The 18,715-nt window shown below is 36.4% G+C and overlaps 1 protein-coding gene across 3 annotated transcripts in view; it reads right to left on the reverse strand.

Moving 5' to 3' along the window:
• LOC124352805 (translational regulator orb2) overlaps positions 1–18,715 on the reverse strand; it is a 902,153-nt gene that overhangs the window by 151,202 nt on the left and 732,236 nt on the right. For 2 of the 3 annotated variants that reach the window (XM_046802484.1, XM_046802486.1), the window contains one exon: positions 11,050–11,094. The exons of the other annotated variant lie outside the window; for it this stretch is intronic. In XM_046802484.1, coding sequence (XP_046658440.1) covers positions 11,050–11,094 — 45 coding nt within the window. The remainder of the gene's footprint in view (positions 1–11,049; positions 11,095–18,715) is intronic. 3 annotated transcript variants of the gene reach the window in all.

An 18,715-nucleotide genomic window follows, 5' to 3' on the forward strand; every position in this document is an offset into this window, starting at 1 on the left:
GAAGTATACCGCCAGTTTATCTTGAATTAAGGATAATAAAGTTATCATTGTTAAACGAATCATTGACGCAAGCGTCGCAACCATATTAGTATAAGAGCCGTGAACCAATTTACACTGTATAATTAACTAAACAATCGACCTGGGTTTTATTTTGAAATCGATAAAAAAATGTCTACTACCGAGAAAATCGATCGCGATTTTGATCGAGATCGAAAGGGTTATAAGTGATGACATTTTTCATAGTCTTATTATTTTTTTTTGTTAACACGTTAAAAATCAATTGTCGGAAACAAAATAATTGCTACCTATATCACCTTCAGACAATCAGATTAAGATACTTAAGTCGCCACTTTTCGCCAAATAGTCGGCTACCAAGGACGTAGCCAACGAGGGGGTCCAAGGGGCCCAGACCACCAAAATTTTAAATTTTTTCAATCACTTTTTAGTAAACACTTATTGTCATTTAAATAAAATAATTCATTACTACTGACATGTACCGCTGATAAACCGTTCTCAACAAAGAAACGAGTCAAGAAATTTTTAAGGAACAAAATGGGGCCTTTCTGTCCTCCCACCCCCAATTATTTCCTGAGTACGTTCTTGTCGGTCTTATATATGTTTTGCATAAACTGATTTAATTTTTATTTACGTGTTCAACGGTTGGTTAAAAAAACTAAAAAAAGTGAATTGTATGATTTAGTGAAACAACCATCGGGATTTTATTAAAGCAGAGTACACAAATTCTTTGACTCACAGCTAAGTGCATTTCACTCGACACAATTTGAAATGATTTCAATTTCTACAGTGGGTTGTTTCTATCACTTGCTTTATTCGAGGACTGTGCCAAAAGAAAATGTCCAGAGACCGACTTAAGAAATCACGGTTCCAGAAATTAAGAGCTACAAAAGAGGGGTGCTCTGTGAAAGACCCAGGCAGGGAACAGCCACAGGAGTATGAACTAAGAAGCTGGATGTCTCAGAGAGTATAACGCTGTTCTCAAAACAGTATGAGTACCTAGAGACATATCCAATTGTGGAAGATAGTAATTTAACTTAAAGAATTCGAGTTGCAGGATCCTCGGTGGGATGAAGCTGTGTAGTAGGAGATTCGCTCTCTGGTGTCTTAAAATTAATCCTACTTAAGAATTCGCTTTGCTCCGGTGCAAAGCAATCAAAGTGAAACATGGGCTTAAAACATGACTAATCGTGCCTTTCCTATTTGTGCAGTGTACTGAAAGTCTGAATAATAAATTAAAATTAAACCTTACATTTGTAATAAGATCAACCTAAACTTTATCTCAAATTAAATATTTTACAATTTAGGTGGATCTTTCCTCGTACAAACTATTAGTTTTCTGCGAAGACAGTCCCATATAATATATTATTATATTATATATTATATATATATATATATAATTATATAAATGAAAATACCTCGTGCAGGCCTCTGAGAGATTACACCGTTTATTTGATAAAGGAGCTTTTATCAGTAAAATACACGTTGCCCTTAGAGACTTTATATTGGACTGTCTTCTATATATATATATATATATATATTTCCGGGTTCTGGTTCTGTGTTATATCCCAGTCATACGAAACATAATCGGAAATTTAGGATGATGGTGAGGAACTACGGTATTCTCATGTGGTCTCAGGTCCACCTGCAGTTCCTGGTCGATATAGATAGATACTACCAGTGAAGTCTGGCATATCTCGACACACTAGGATGTTTAGATACAACCTGGACCAACGTGGGAAGCACTATCCGAATTTTATACAATGCTATTAAAGCATAACCTCATTTATCCATCCCTCAATTAAACTGCCTATAATGTAGCCTTATGGAAATTAGTTATTAAAAATATCCATTCCAAGTCGTCTATATCCATTCGTCTATAATACAAACTGGCTACTCGGGGCTGCCACATTCATTCTTCATATAATTTACGGTACCATGATGATGTTTTTTTTACATCATAAAAATGGCAGCTGTTTGTAATAACAAATAAATCTGATGCGTTAAAAATTTAATATTTTTCAATGATGCAATAAATATAGATACAAATATAGAGCAGTGTTTACTTATATTTGAATACAAATGGTAATTAGAATTCTGTTAATGCAATAGATGAATAATAGAACCTAAGCTTCATTAGTAGGTCAACCAATCAGTCCTGGGAGAATGACGATGGGTCGCCAAAAGACGGTGGGATGGAATAACAATGTTCAGTAAATAAAAATAAAACAAAGTCCTGTGACCTAGATAACCAACATTACCGGAGGCACTGACTTACATTAAAAGACTTGCGATGAAAAATGTGCTCTCTGCATCATTAGCAGATCCAGGATCGCAGGGCGCACTCTACTCTTGACGCTTCATTAATTACCGCAGACATGAGTAGCTCAGCACTACTCGTACATGCATTATAGTACATCAATGTTCGCTCAGGGCGCCGAGAGCCGCGCCGCGCCACGCCTGTCTCTTCTGATTAGACGCTAATTATTTTGTTATTGTTTTCCTTTGCCTTTCACTTAGTTACAAGTCTACACTTTCAAAGGATCATAATTACCGAAATAAGTATCGTGCTTTGTTTTAATCTTTTCTAGCTTGGTTTTCATATTCTACATACAACTTTTATTTTTTACGCTTTGAGTTCGTTGTGTCCATGTAAATAACATGACCTTAGAGGCCGACACCTGAAGATGGTAGTTAGTACTAGTTCTCGAAATGGGGCGTTCCAATTTGTTCCTATCTGAACTATAGTTAGTAATAATCATTATTCTATTATTATTTCAAAAAATGTATGACTGTACCTTGTACACATGTTTGGTGAAGTTCACGGCCATTTTGTGCTTCGCCAATAGTTTGCCGTGTGGCTTAGGACTATAGACCTGCGAGAGGCCACCATTTGTAATGCTCATTCGTCAGTTTTGTGCTTCGCCAACAATTGCCGTGTGGCTCAGGACTATAGACCTGCGAGAGGCCACCATTTGTATTGCTCATTCATCAGTTTTGTGCTTCACCAACAGTTGCCGTGTGGCTCAGGACTATAGATCTGAGAGAGGCCACCATTTGTATTGCTCATTCGTCAGTTTTGTGCTTCACCAACAGTTGCCGTGTGGCTCAGGACTATAGACCTGCGAGAGGCCACCATTTGTATTGCTCATTCGTCAGTTTTGTGCTTCACCAACAGTTGCTGTGTGGCTCAGGACTATAGACCTGCGAGATGCCACCATTTGTATTGCTCATTCGTCAGTTTTGTGCTTCACCAACAGTTGCCGTGTGGCTCAGGACTATAGACCTGAGAGAGGCCACCATTTGTATTGCTCATTCGTCAGTTTTGTGCTTCACCAACAGTTGCCGTGTGGCTCAGGACTATAGACCTGAGAGAGGCCACCATTTGTATTGCTCATTCGTCAGTTTTGTGCTTCACCAACAGTTGCCGTGTGGCTCAGGACTATAGACCTGCGAGAGGCCACCATTTGTATTGCTCATTTGTTGGTTTTGTGCTTCACCAACAGTTGCCGTGTGGCTCAGGACTATAGACCTGAGAGAGGCCACCATTTGTATTGCTCATTCGTCAGTTTTGTGCTTCACCAACAGTTTGTCGTGTGGCTCAGGACTATTGACCTGCGAGAGGCCACCATTTGTATTGCTCATTTGTTGGTTTTGTGCTTCACCAACAGTTTGCCGTGTGGCTCAGGACTATAGACCTGAGAGAGGCCACCATTTGTATTGCTCATTCGTCAGTTTTGTGCTTCACCAACAGCTTCTCAGAGTGCCTTCCCCGTCATAGCCCTCTCCTTTTAATATGGTAATGTGTGTCTTATTCAGTGTGTTACATTAGTCTTGCTCCTTCTTTATTTTTCTTATTCAACTCTGATTCGTTGGACCTAAGAACGTTTAGAAGATTTTATTATTTACTCTAAATTCCTTTACTGTTGTTGTTTTGGTAATATCCAAACCACAAGACATGGAATTTTACAGCGTTTTATATTGATGGATAAATTTCCTCTTGTGTAACTTATAGAGTGCCCAATAACACTCTCCATCCTCTCTAATTATATAGGTTTAGATGAGACACTGCTTAGTGGCAGAGATCATTTGCTTATTATTAATACAGTATCAGTCCGATATGTTTACAATCAGAAAACTCAGAGGAGAAATCAGGAACTCCTCTGTACTATTCAACCCGAGTATAGCGGTCAGATTGTACAGGCAACCTCGGATGCAACTAACGATATACTAAATATTTAATCTGGACAGGCAGTCGATATCCTCTCGGTAATCCCAACTCATGACTACATTAACCCTTTCGGTTCCACAAAATTGTTAGCAAATATATACAAGATATCCTGGCAATGTATTGTAAAGTATCTCCTAAGAGTCTCATCATTATGTTACTCGTTTTGCAGCTTTTATTAATCATGAAATATATGAATTGTAATAACTGTGTAACATTAAATTAAAAACTATAGAAGAAATAATTAACCAAAAAATATTTTGACATCGTCTTAATGAGACTACTATGAAAATAATTAGTACTTATCAAAAGTTGTTAAATATAGCAATAACATAAATATTAACAAAATTACATCACAAAATAAATAAAATGGAGGGTCTCTTTATCAGTTGATACGTTTTTATAAATTATCAGGAAATAAAAATTACTGATGGGACAGAAAGATAAATGTTAATATAATAATACAAAACATTACAAGATACTTCACTGCAAGCCTAGCTGTTTGGTGCCAATGCAAAGAGACCACGATTAATAATTTTGATACTATACTTATCACAAGAAACTAATCTTATACACTCATACAGTATGTCTCGAGCCTAAGCACAGGCAAACAACAGTATTTTAGTGATTTAAAAATATACTGCGTAGTTACTTGTCATTTATACGGCAAGTTGCAACTCTACTGATTAGGTAACTAAGCAAACTGTGTAAAGATCAAATCGGCCGATTCCACTATACGCGCTTTTTAGCTGATGTAGGTTTGTAACTTTAAGATAACTTAAAAATTTATATTATTTTATATTTAGTAACAGGGTTTCATTTTATTAACCCAGCAGTTTGTTCTTCTTCTTGAGCGGAAAAATACGTAAAATATCATTAACAAAATATCATCATTATAACCCACACTTTTTTTTAGTTATAATGTTTTAATTGTACTGAGATTTATTCTAAAATTACCAGTATTATGACAAAAATATTTATCTTTACTACAAAGGGTTATACTGAGTAGCATATACATAAATGCACAAGACAATTTTTTGGAAGATTTTTAATGGTCGACTTTAGAAACGATGTTTCTATCGAGATAAATCGAAGTCTGAGAAATATCACAGAACTACTGTAAAGAGAAGAAATAACTCATCAGGCGAGTAAAGCCGCCCATGTTTGTGTACTCCCCTCACCCCCATCACCCCCCCCCCGCGCACACCCAAAAACCACGTCGAGCCATCCACTCTTATTACACTTCCCTCTTATATATCTTACACCGTTGCTCCAGGCCCATCTTTAATTACTCTTAGGTTTTTGTGTCACTCATAATTAATTGTCTGAACAGACACTGTCACCGTGTTGGCGGCCATCTTCTCCGCTCACCTCGTCCCACAACTTAGGCACATCTCCATTATTACATTTTTGTCTTGCTTATAACCATCACGCTAATAACAATTATTTATCTAACATTGGCCTACGCTTTTATTATCTTAACAGTCAAACCTCTTCAAGTGCCTCTCTGTAATATAGTTTATACCGTGGAGAAAAATATTCTACCTGCCGAAAAAACGAGTGGGCAATTTTAAAAGAAGTCTGGGAGACTACGTTAAACGCTACAACCACTGCCACGAAAAGGGTTAAGTGAAAATGATGGATTAGGAGGTGGTCAAATTATCTTTTAGGTTTTCCTTCGACAACTTCTTTGGTAAAAATATCTCATCTTATTCAATCTGTTAAACGCTTACACGGTTGTCACTGAAAGGCTTAGTAATAAATTAAAGACAACCGATTTGTAAGGTCCAACACTAATAAAAAAATCTGAATCTCAATGTAGAAAGTAGGCTAAAGCTGACATTCTCAATAACTAATTTAAGTTACTGAGTTTACAACACTGTAAAGTTCATGTAGATAGAAGTCTTTCAAAATCTTGTTAGCCATGCCATTTTCAATATATGTAGTACACTCAGTCTCATACGCTATCTTTGATGAGTCGAAGAGAGAACACGCTTGCTAGTTAGATGAATCGTACTCATATTAAGATTGAGATCTTGCACTTTTTATAGTGTACAACTCTAACCAATGTAGCACACTACACTGTACTAGGCGAAGTTGTTGGTCTGTTGGATAGCAGAAACTTTAACAAAGCACATTCTTACCTAGTAGGCTAATGTACGCCACGTTCAGGTTAATGAATGTCGTTTCCAACTGGACAGAAAGTACGATACAGAAGGTGTGGTTCATGTTGATTTACAATCCATAATGTAATGAATTCTGCACCAACAACCTACACTACATTACTACCACTGTCTGCACTACATTACTACCACTGTCTGCACCACTAGCCCCCACCACAAGTGAACCAGCGCATGCACCAACATTTTGAACCACCCTTGGGCAGCACCAACCTATGTCACGGCAACACTATACATGGACATGACACTAATCTGTAAATGGGCTAGTTGATTCCAATGACAGCCTCATGTCTTGTATAAGAACAGTCCCTCCAATCAACATTTTGCACCACCCTTTGGCACCAAAGCACCACTATATACATGGACATGAAACTACTTTGTAAATGGGCAATTTACGACTCCAACGACATTGACACCTTTAAGTATAAGAACAGTCCCTTCAATCAACATTTTGCACCACCCTTTGGCGCCAAAGCACCACTATATACATGGCCATGAAACTACTCTGTAAATGGGCAATTTACGACTCCAACGACATTGACACCTTTAAGTACAAGAACAGTCCCTCCAATCAACATTTTGCACCACCCTTTGGCACCAAAGCACCACTATACATGGATATGAAACTACTCTGTAAATGGGCAATTTACGACTCCAACGACATTGACACCTTTAAGTACAAGAACAGTCCCTCCAATCAACATCCTTTGACACCAATGGAACCACTATTATACATAGACATGAAAATACCCTGTAAATTGTTCAAAAACTACCCTGTTTAAGATTCCAATGACATTCACAAACAGCCTCTTCAATCAACATTCTAGCTTATATAAAAACGTCCAATTTGTTGCAGTCCTCTTCACCACATCACACATTGTACAGACAGCTGTTAGCAGTGAACAGTGGGTGTGTGGGAAGGTCGCACCGGGCAGAGCGGACGCTCCAAGGTTCGGCTGCAGAAATATTGATGGGAAAACGATTGTTGCGAGCTCGTGGCTCATGGCTCACTGTGACTCACCGGCACTCGGAGTTTGGTAACCGATTGCGTCCTCTTGTTTGGCCGTGGAATGCCCTTCGATGCGATACCAATTAGTTTTCAAGCCACAAAATACAAGGAAAACACTTACTAAGCCTCAATCCTTCTTCTAAAGTATTCGTGTACAGAATTTTAATTCCTTCAATCTCAGTCTATATTTCAGTCCAAGTGACCTTGGTACAAACGTTGGCATGTTTAAATAACATGACCAGTATTACAAAAAATATGACACTCCATAAGCTTATATAAAATACCACTGCCCATAGCGCACCAGTACTAAAAGTGACGTCATGCTTCCAGATTGAATGTTCAAATTAACAAAAAACTAGACTAATAAAAATATATTTCTTTAGGTTACTTTATAAATACGACATTACTTAATAAATCTTTTTATAGAAATAGTTATTGTTTGTGCGAGATTGTTATTAAGATTACAATAACATTTTGCTTTATTGGTAGTAAACTTACTGTGTGGTGAGTAAATACGAATAAAATATCGTTCTATGATTTACACAGTATATTTGAATAACTACTAACCACTATCACTTACATAACAGGCGACCATGGCCGAGATACAGGTAAACACCTATTGTTAAGGGCTGACCTTCACCGTGATATTAAATTACGGAAACACGCTTTCCGTTCACTGTCATCATACTTTCTCAACATAAGAGGAGATTGCGCTCATCTATTTAACTGCCCATGTCAATCTGCGACATCCGTACTGCCATTGATGTTTATTTAATGTCTATTACGTATGTAGTAAGCATTACACGAATTTATAGCGAACAGTATATACCTGACGAAACTGAATGTCGTGAGCATACATAGGTTCGTAAAACAAGTTTGTAGTTAGAATGAAAAAAGAAACTGGTATATTTAGTAATAAAGGAACTAATTAATTTGAGAAGAGTTACATTGCAAATATTGATTGGTATTGCAAATCAAAACACGCCGATTAATTACAACCCATGTTGTCGTTCTTTAAGATTGACCAATCGATTTTTGGAGGGACAATTTTTTATATTAAAGTCATAGATCGACCTTTCCCTGAAGACAGGAATAGTAAACAGTTTTTGATCACTCAACAAAGTATTGCAAACGTCTAAAATAAGATATTTAAGCGACTTTGTAACCAGGTTGAAATAATAACGCCTGACAATATGTACATGAGATGTGGCGGTGGGGAGGGACAGGTTTTTTTAATGATTTATGGTTTAAGGAAATTAAACTAAATATAATTTAAGAAAATAAAATGATTTTTAAACAATTATTTTCTTAAAGAAATCAAATAAATGTAATTTATGAAAACAATATTATTTTTAAGGATATTCCATTGTTTTATAAATAAAAACATGACATACCCCAGTTATTTTTTTCTGTAAATACTGCAGAAATTTCATATCCTCATTTTCAAACGTGCTTCTTTAAGACTGATAGTACTATATCTTTTAATTTGTTTTATTAGTCCCTCTTCTTCAAAAAAGATATCTTATCCCTCTAAAATTTGTTTATAAAAGAAACAAAATCCAACCACTAACAAATTGCACCATCTTGTCCACTTATCTTTGAGGCCAAAGATTCAAATCTTCTCTAACTTACCTTATTGACCGAGCGCTAATCGCTATTATAGGAACACCGACATGATAAGCCAAAATTTAACACTGTACTTTGGAAATATGCACAGACCTACTACATACACATAATTTATCGGTGATGTGACTGTGCCCCGCCATGTCAGAGGGGCTTGTACAGTATACACAGTGTCATATAGTGTTTACAATTGCTCTAGACAGATACTGCCACATATCACAAGAATTGGGTAACAATACATTTTTGAATGTCGATTATCTAAGGTAAAATTGGAGAATGCTTATAGAATATTCAGATTAAGTAAAACCTTTCTTTTATATTTTTTTTTACTTATAGTCAGTATTGTTGTTAGATTTTGAAGCTATAATACACATTCACTTCAGTAATTTATATTTGGGTACATAATAACAATTTACAAAATTACAAATAATTACTAACTCAAATATTAAATATACTGGAAATATGGAATGGGGTCAAAAATAATCGATAATACTACATGTCGTTTAGAGTTTAAAATCTGCAATTCGCTTTCACTTAATCAAAAAGCGGGATGTACCTCGTACCCAAACCAAAATCTGAACACCGAAGGCTTAACTACCTATGTATTTTTTAGAAAGTTATAAAAAAATGAATAATTTTGTTTGAAATATTTCGGTACTTTGGAACAATTTAATTGGAAGTATTTTATTAGATAGTTATTAAAAAAATGAATAAATTTGTTTTTAATATTACGGTACTTTGGAACAATTGAATTGGAACATTGGCTCTGATTCGAACTTTTAAAACTTACGCCAAAAAGGTTCTAATTAAATGTGATTTAGTATTCAGAAATCACAAAGTAAAAATTAGAGTCTTACAGAATTAATAAAATTGAAATAATTTTAACATTGAAAATTTTCAATGCAGGAATTGTAACATAAAGCGTTTTTTATAGGCAATTATTGTTAAAAATGAAAAGTATCGTTATCTTTACTAGCATAATATAAAATGATTGAGAATTTTCAATTTTCATTATTAGAAATGTTTCAAATTGTTTTTGTTCAAGTTTCCAGTTGTTAAGAACGACGGCGAAAGTATCCCTAACACCATTAAATCGAAAATCAAACGAGTCGATTATTGGGTTAGAAGCTCGCTTCCGTCCTGACGTTAAGTAGACGTGCCTGTAGACTCTCTACGGCGCGACGGTGCGGCGAGGAGTAAGTCATCTTGCTGTTTGTGGGAAGGCAAACTGCAGCAGAAGCGCTGACGAAACGGCTTTTGTTTAGTCCAAGTGGCTTCAGGAAACAACCTGCGAAATAGGAGTATGTGCACGAGACGAGAACGAGCGAAATATCGCCTGGATGATGATTAGAAAATCGCCTCCCACGCTGATCCGAGAACGGCTATCTATGAGGGATGATAAAACAATGGACCATATGGGGATCAATTTAACTAGTAAAACTATCGTATTTGGCTCATTAGATGCATCAACGAAACATGTAATGGATGTTTGCAGGAATGGTTTTAGGTGTTTTTGTTTTGTTTTTATGGAAAAATGGATAAAACTTTGATTTGTATTGTAGCGCATTGGTCATTCATAATTATAAAATTTTTTTTCCTTAATAAGGCAGAGGCCTTAACAAGACAATTATTAAAGGGAAATAATACAATAGCTGGGACCCTTTCATTGACGTCATGTTATGTTCATAATAGTGCTTGTTATGAACTTTTATTAAGCAAACGGGTACGAGCAATGCAGAAAAGTGACGTCAGCCACCCTCGTCAAACTAGGCGTGGACCTACAGTCCTACAATCCGCTAAGAAGCGGCTAGTTTAAAATTTCTTTAGTGTTATACGATATATTTCCACAATTTCGAGTACATATTATGCCTTTTTCTTATAAAAAGCTATTCATACACAATTGTACACCCATCTTAGATTTAGTTTATATAAGTAATAAAACTAAATATTATATAATTAATGTTTATTCTCATATAAAATTAATATTTCTGTACCTGACTCGTTGAGAAATGCCGTTTTGTAAGGGCGCTGTTCTGTACCTAGAAAAAAAAACACATAATATGAGCAAACTGTATGTAATATTAGTTATACATTATGATGAAAACCTACAATTATGGCTCAACGAGCTTTTAGTTATACTGATACTTTATACATTAATAGACAACTATTGATTATATATTCTCAGTGTGCCTACGTCAGTAATGGAATCTACTCTTAGGTAACGTGTACCTATAAAATCAGTAGTGCAACGCTGAATCTGTAATAAACATAAATCATTTACTTAATATTTTATTAGTCTTCCTGTACATTTCAGCAGCGTATATACTCGTACATTCATTCCAATATTAATACATGACGAAATGTGATCCAAGTTTACGGTCCAGCTGAGTAGATTCGCCTAGGTGAATTAAGATCGTACTTGAGTTGGCCAATTATAGGTTATGTTAGTAACGGCTCACCAGTAACTGTGATTTGATGCCGCTAGAGTTCGGTAGTCAATTTGTCTCGGCGGATGGGAATTAGTGTCTTCTCTATGGATTATAAACTCTCTACGATTATGTACTTCGAGCTTTCGAATTCTATTCGATAAAATAGATAAATGAGTCTTATTTAAGATGAACCACTAACAAGATGAAACAGTCACTCGGGAATTACGTTGTTTCAAGATACTAGGCCTACTGCTCATCAAGGCACTAAGTCTAAGTAATTTGGTCCTCTGCATATGACGTACTTGATGTTGATCCTCAGAACATCATCGTTCTACACACTATTTCTGTAAGCTGCTTGGTTTCAACATAACCTACAAAATAATCTACAATCTGGAGATGAAAATAATAAAATTATGATATAATATTCTGCAATGTGTTTATCCATGATAAGTCTGATCAGATACTGTTTACATGGGCAGGATAGCAGAACCAGGACACCCAATCGAATAGAGTTAGCTGAACCATAAAAGACTTCTCTACAACCACACAGGCTCTATAACTGCACTCAACTACACAAGAGCTCTAGTTGGATTGTTGGAAATCGCACATAAATGAATTTTAGACTATGTTGGGCTGGGATATCGTATGAATAAAAAGCAATTGCCAATTTATTTTCTCACACTCCCCCCGCTGCGGCCGCTAAGGATAATTATTATAGACTAGGCACACAATTTAGTGTTGCAACATTTAATTAATCGAATCCTAAAACTATTCAGGTTGAATAAGTTTTTGTAAATAAAAAGTACAAAAGAGGGAAGGATATACTACCAAGTATAGTGTTGCAGAATGTTTATAAATAAGGCTTTGACATCCGATATGACCTGACATGAAAGCATCAAATCACCATAGGCCGTAAATATAATCTCCCGCATATAGCATATAGAAATTGGTGAAACTGGTGATTAATTTTTAAATTTCAATGATAATTTACACGTTTTAATTTACTGATGACATTTATTTATCACAATTTCACATATGGGTACACCAATTTTGGTAATTGGTGAACATTTTTATATTTTTATAATTGTTTCAATAATTTGGGTCAAGATGACTTGGTAGATTTTATGTACTTTTATATGCACAACTCTTTAGCACAAATCGGGGATGACTATACAAACGTTACTCACAAACCCTTGACTTCATGGCGCATTTAATAGCATGCTATGGGACAATGGTAATGCTTTCAATAAAGAGAACTGGACCAAGGACCGAGCCCTGCGTAACACTTTCGGACGGCGACGGCTATTGTTGTATCATTAGCAGCAAAACAAAAGGGCACGAAGACGGCGGAGGTTGGCCGACTTGCAGTTGCCGGACAGCGGACTCCGGCGGGTCGGCGACCGCGGCCGAGGACCGAGGGACAAGGCTGCTCCGTTGGAGAGTGAAGGTTGAATCCTGTGCAGTCGACCGCCGCGCCGAGGGCAACACCGTCTAGGGTTCTCCAATCATTTTTGAAAGTTGATTGCAGGAAGGAGAAAATCTTAAAAGTAATACAGTAATTATCATTTAAAAGATCTTTCTTGGGTTAGAGTCAAATATGTGCATTTCAAGTAGGGTTTATTCTAAGAGAGAATGTAAAAAGAGGAAAATAAATATTAATGTTAGTTTTTTAAAGTAATAGTTTGGAAGTAATAGCCCAAGTTTTGTTCTGAGGAAAAGAATCTTAAATAATGACATTTTATCATAGCCCAACAAACCTTTTGAGCCCTATTTCCTTTTACGTTCGAATGAAGTACGAGGGATACGGTTAAAATTGGATAGCTTGTGTACAACGTCATTATACCAAAAAGGATGCAACATTTAAAAGCGATCTTTGTTTCACAATAAAGTACTTAATGTAGAGATGAAAAACACAAAAACAATCCAGGACAGAAGTGAGAGTGAATAAATTGTACCCTAAAAGCAATAGTGGCTGTATCAGGGACGATGTTGACCACTTCTCGGACAAGGATCGGCCATCGCCGGCGTGACTCGGTTGAGAAGGTCAACACGACATATTTCTGCTTTAGATAAGCAGTCTTCTCGGCTAAAGTGATCAACTGAATTGCAAAATAAATAATCAACACATTTGGCTTATTCGATGAAGAATACTCGACAGTCTGTTAGAATGTTTCTTAATGAACAGAAGCAGCAAAGAAACTTTTGGAATTTTGAAATCGGCGATAACAGAAAAGGAATACTACGTATAAAGCATTTAATATTTTCTTTGGAACAGTTTCAATCTGCAGTTTTCGCTGAATTCAGAAACAAATACAAATAAATAAATAAACAGAATTTTTTCCTTGTCAAATTTAGACCATTTAGACCCATCTAAAAATTTGTACATTCATTAAACAAAGATATTGTTGATTTATTTCCGTCGCTTACAGAACTATCACACCCTCATCTTCACCTCTGTTTAGTTCATGACTCTGGTATAGTAGCTTAAGTGACATCATCCAAAAGACGTCAGTCGCTACGCCGCCGATATGAAATTGCCTTTAAAGTTAAAAAGGGACGACCTTGGGGAAGTAATAACTTCTGTCAACATGAAAGGGCATATATTTTAAAGTTCATTATAAAAATATGATTTTTCTTATTATTGTAAAGGCATATACATCGAATAAGTTTGTACAAAATTGAGTAAACCTTTGTTGATTTTAAATCTGAATATGTAAAAATCAAAGCAATTCTCAAAATAACGTAAGTATTGTAAGTTTAGGACGAATATTTAATTTTTCAAATATACAATAATTATCAAACCATATTATCATTACATACTTAATTATCTACGCTCTAGGAGAGGGTCCACAATATTTACAATTGTAAAACAAGTCATAGTTAGAAATAAACACTAGCCTACGTAATGGATGATACTGCTTTACCAAAATCAAGTACGAATCTGAATTACTACAGAAACATATTCCCGTTAAGTAGGTTGGTGTAATCCAATTAATATTTCCAGTTTGAACAGAAAAAAATGATGTCTGAATTATTTGATTTTAGTTCTTAATCTTAAACAAAAACCACCAACCCGAATTCATATATTAAACAATTCCTTTATTGAACAAAACACTCAAGATGTTGCAGTAGCCTACTCTATTTTGTACACTTTTTTATCTCAATATGCAATTTCAATCAGTGACCAGTGCTCTTCAACATAACAACGGATTACGGTTTAAAAGCACCTAATGTGCACTGATGATGGTTAATTAATGGTCGGAAATCGCAAGGATTAATTCGGTTTGATAACACAATATTCATATTTCACAATGATTAATTGCGACTCTTGCTGTTGTGTAAAACTCGATTACAGTTTGGAGAGCGATTTTTCACGTGCAACGAACGATATCGAAAATCCAGCGAAATGATAAATTGTCACATCACACAAAGCGGTGGCGGAGCGGCAGCGGTCATATTGCGATAGTACCAGGTCTCTCCCCTGGGCGCAGTGACGGCACGTCTTACTCCTGGGGGGGGGGGGGGACACACCATGGTATTGAATGTCTTGGTGTATCGGAAAGAGCAGAGGTTCACTTCGTGCATTCATGAATTCAATAGTACTTTACTAGCTCATATAAGTGTCCAAATATATACAAAACACTGAAAGCAAAAATTCAAACAAGAACAAGTAGATTATTCATTTTAGTCAAGCAGACTACTGCTAGTCTGTGAGGGAATACGGCCCAATTGTTTCGACACGTCTTCGCAACGCACGAAATCTACCGCTAATCTGTGAGGGATAAGGCCTAATTGTTTCGACACGTCTTCGCAACTCACAAAATCTACTGCTAGTCTGTGAGGGAATACGGCCCAATTGTTTCGACACGTCCTCGCAACGCACAAAATCTACCGCTAGTCTGTGAGGGAATACGGCCCAATTGTTTCGACACGTCTTCGCAACTCACAAAATCTACTGCTAGTCTGTGAGGGAATACGGCCCAATTGTTTCGACACGTCCTCGCAACGCACAAAATCTACCGCTAGTCTGTGAGGGAATACGGCCCAATTGTTTCGACACGTCTTCGCAATGCACAGTATCTACCGCTAGTCTGTGAGGGAATACGGCCCAATTGTTTCGACACACGTCTTCGCAACGCACAAAATCTACTGCTAGTCTGTGAGGGAATACGGCCCAATTGTGTTTCGACACGTCTTCGCAACTCACAAAATCTACCACTAGTCTGTGAGGGAATACGGCGCAATTGTTTCGACACGTCTTCGCAACGCACAAAATCGACTGCTAGTCTGTGAGGGAATACGGCCCAATTAATTCTGTTTCGACACCTCCTCGCAACGCACAAATTCTAACTGATAGTCTGTGAGGGACTACGGCCCAATTAATTCTGTTTCAAAATCGACACCAATTTGCAATGTTTGTTACCTATTGCCGTTATAAATAAGTTTGCAACGGTGAATCACCCATAATGATTCAGTTGTTCGAGTTTTACCATTAGAAGTGTAGGGCTCGACCCCCTAGTTTTATACTGCAAATACATCCCTGATAGCTCAATCGATTCCGCCTTGTTACCACCTGCCAATATACCTATCATTGTCACCCCTTGTCATACAGGTTTGCCAGACTCTCTATCGACATCTCCAATAGCGTTTTACACGGTATATATAACGTATATAAATAAATAATTTATAAAAATTTGTATTTTTACTCCTTGGCATTACTTAGAAAACATAAGCTGTGAGGTATTTGTTCAATGTTTATTATTCACTTAGTTTTTTTCTAGTTAGTTTAATAATAATATTGTTTTAAATATTTATACAATGTCACGTCTGAAGAAGATGCTGAGACGTACGAAAATGTATAAAGATTTTGTAATATTAGAGTTTTTATTTTTGAAAAAAAAAATATATATTTATTTTATTTTCGTATTAGTGCTTGGGTGAATACTGAATAGGGAATAATTCACGAGAGTATTTTCTATCATGCATCGAATCGTGTAACTTTTATTCCGCTCATATAAGGCTGAAAATTTTAAAACTTCGTGTTACTTTCGATATTAAAAAAAAAAAAAAACTAGTTACTTTACTTTTCACTTTTTTTAGATATTCAAGTAGCACGATTCTGATATCTTAATTATAGAAATAATTACAGTCTAGTGTACGTATACTGTATTGTTGTAGATCACATTAAACGTATTTCTGTTAAGGACAGCTCTGGACGTAATACAAGCGTCGTGAAATTAGGGTTATAAACGAGTTGATAAACTTTACAGCATCCATTAAAATAGGATAAGTCTGAATCTGTCACAATGTTGTTTATGGGTGTTCGTAACGGTTTACTTTACAGCATCAATAGATTCTTACGTCACTGTCCTGATACGCCGAGCGGTTTTAGATCTATATTGCTCGAAATTATTTAAGCACAAATAGTAATAAAGGCAGGCCTACTATAAATCATTCAGGAATTTAGAAGACTTTTATAACGACAGCACTTCTACTATTAAATAATGTGCAAGTTTAACTCTATCTAACAATCCGGTGTAAGCAGTTGATTTTCTAGTAGAATAAAATTAAAGATATTAAACACCGGTACCCACATTTGACAAACCAGCTATCGAAAACAGCAGATGTACACGCAGATAATGAACAAACTCTTCAGTACACGTATTTTGAGTTTAATTATTGGAAAACAGATAGTGAAAATTAATAACTTTACTCTCAACACATTGTGCATAAATGATCTGTATTATTACAAGAATTTCTTTAGTTTTTCGGTATCTACACCTATTAGTTTCTATATGCATATTTGGGATCATTCAAAAGCTCATACACTCTAGGTGCCTTTTGTGGCTTTGAAATACATCCGACTATAGGGCTCCGCCCCCACTGGCTTCCTGACTTCAAATGTTAATCTCATGAAAGACTTTTCTTAATAGCTGATTACAAAAACACACGTGTTGCCCAGACAATTATTCTCAATCCACTAACTTCAAATCAGCTGATTGGTTGTAATGATTCGATGCAGTATTAACGTCTCCTCTCCATAGAAGATTGGAAATCTAGATACATTTTGAGCAGTTCACGGTTGATATCCATAGAGAACGGCGCCCGATTATTCATGAGGCTGGTTATTATCCGCCGCACCCTGCACTTATGGACTTGCAAATAAATAGGTCGGTTTGGTGATTGTGCGCGCCCGGACCCGGTACGGATGCGCTTGGACAGTATCATGGTTAATTCAATCCTCCTGCATGTTTTATTGGACAGATTTGCTACCGATTCAAGCAGTAGTTGTTGACCACTGGGGAAATTACATTATGGATGAACGGTTCGCTAATATGCGGTGCATCCGCAATTGTTGAACACAAATGAATATTAGGTTTTTTGGTTCATATGCAAAATACCGTAATTTATTATTCTTTGTTTAAAGTTTTTTAATGATGATGAAAGGTTTCAAAATAACACAACGTTTCGAGGATTGCAATCTTTCCTCTTCAACAGGTGAAAAATAGTCAGTACATTATGAAAGAAAGAAAAGAAGAAAAAAATGAGTCTAACATACCCGAAATCTACTTGGAGTCCAGACAGGATAAAATGAACCCAGGCGATATCACTGCACGGGATGTCAGTTACGAGCACGCGAATTCAAGAGCACTATCATACGTCAAACCAACACAGGCGAAAGTGGGATACTGATATTTTTAACCTGACGAAGACGACACAGTTCAATCCTCGAAACGTTGTGTTGCATATTTTTTAATATAGCCAATAACGATGGCTAATGTTCGAAATCCTACTATCCTTTCAATTTATTATTGTCTAATTATTAGACATTCCGTTCCTGGAATATTCATATAATAATTTACTGTTTTAACATTTTTTTATTCTGCAATATTAATAACTTGCAAGGTTCTTAATTTGATTTGCTCTACTTTTTTAAGCATTCTTTCCATGGAAAACCCTTGGAATCTCTTTACGATCGTTTTATACGCATTACGCGAGGTCAACCTGAAGTGGAACATTGTCAATCGAGAGCTGACCGCCGGGTCGCTAAGGCCAGCCTGGACTAGATAATACAGCATGGCCGCCTTAACAATAATATTGTAAAGGCACTTGACCTATATTGTGGTATCACCTGTACAGGGTGATGGGTAGAAGGGGGAAGGGCGATGCGGTACACTGGTGGGCCGGGAAGTCCACGTGAGTTGGGATCTAGCCAGCTGGATTAGTTCTG

The sequence above is a fragment of the Homalodisca vitripennis genome, chromosome 1 (assembly GCF_021130785.1).
Source record: "Homalodisca vitripennis isolate AUS2020 chromosome 1, UT_GWSS_2.1, whole genome shotgun sequence".
Classification (NCBI taxonomy): Eukaryota; Metazoa; Arthropoda; class Insecta; order Hemiptera; family Cicadellidae; genus Homalodisca; species Homalodisca vitripennis.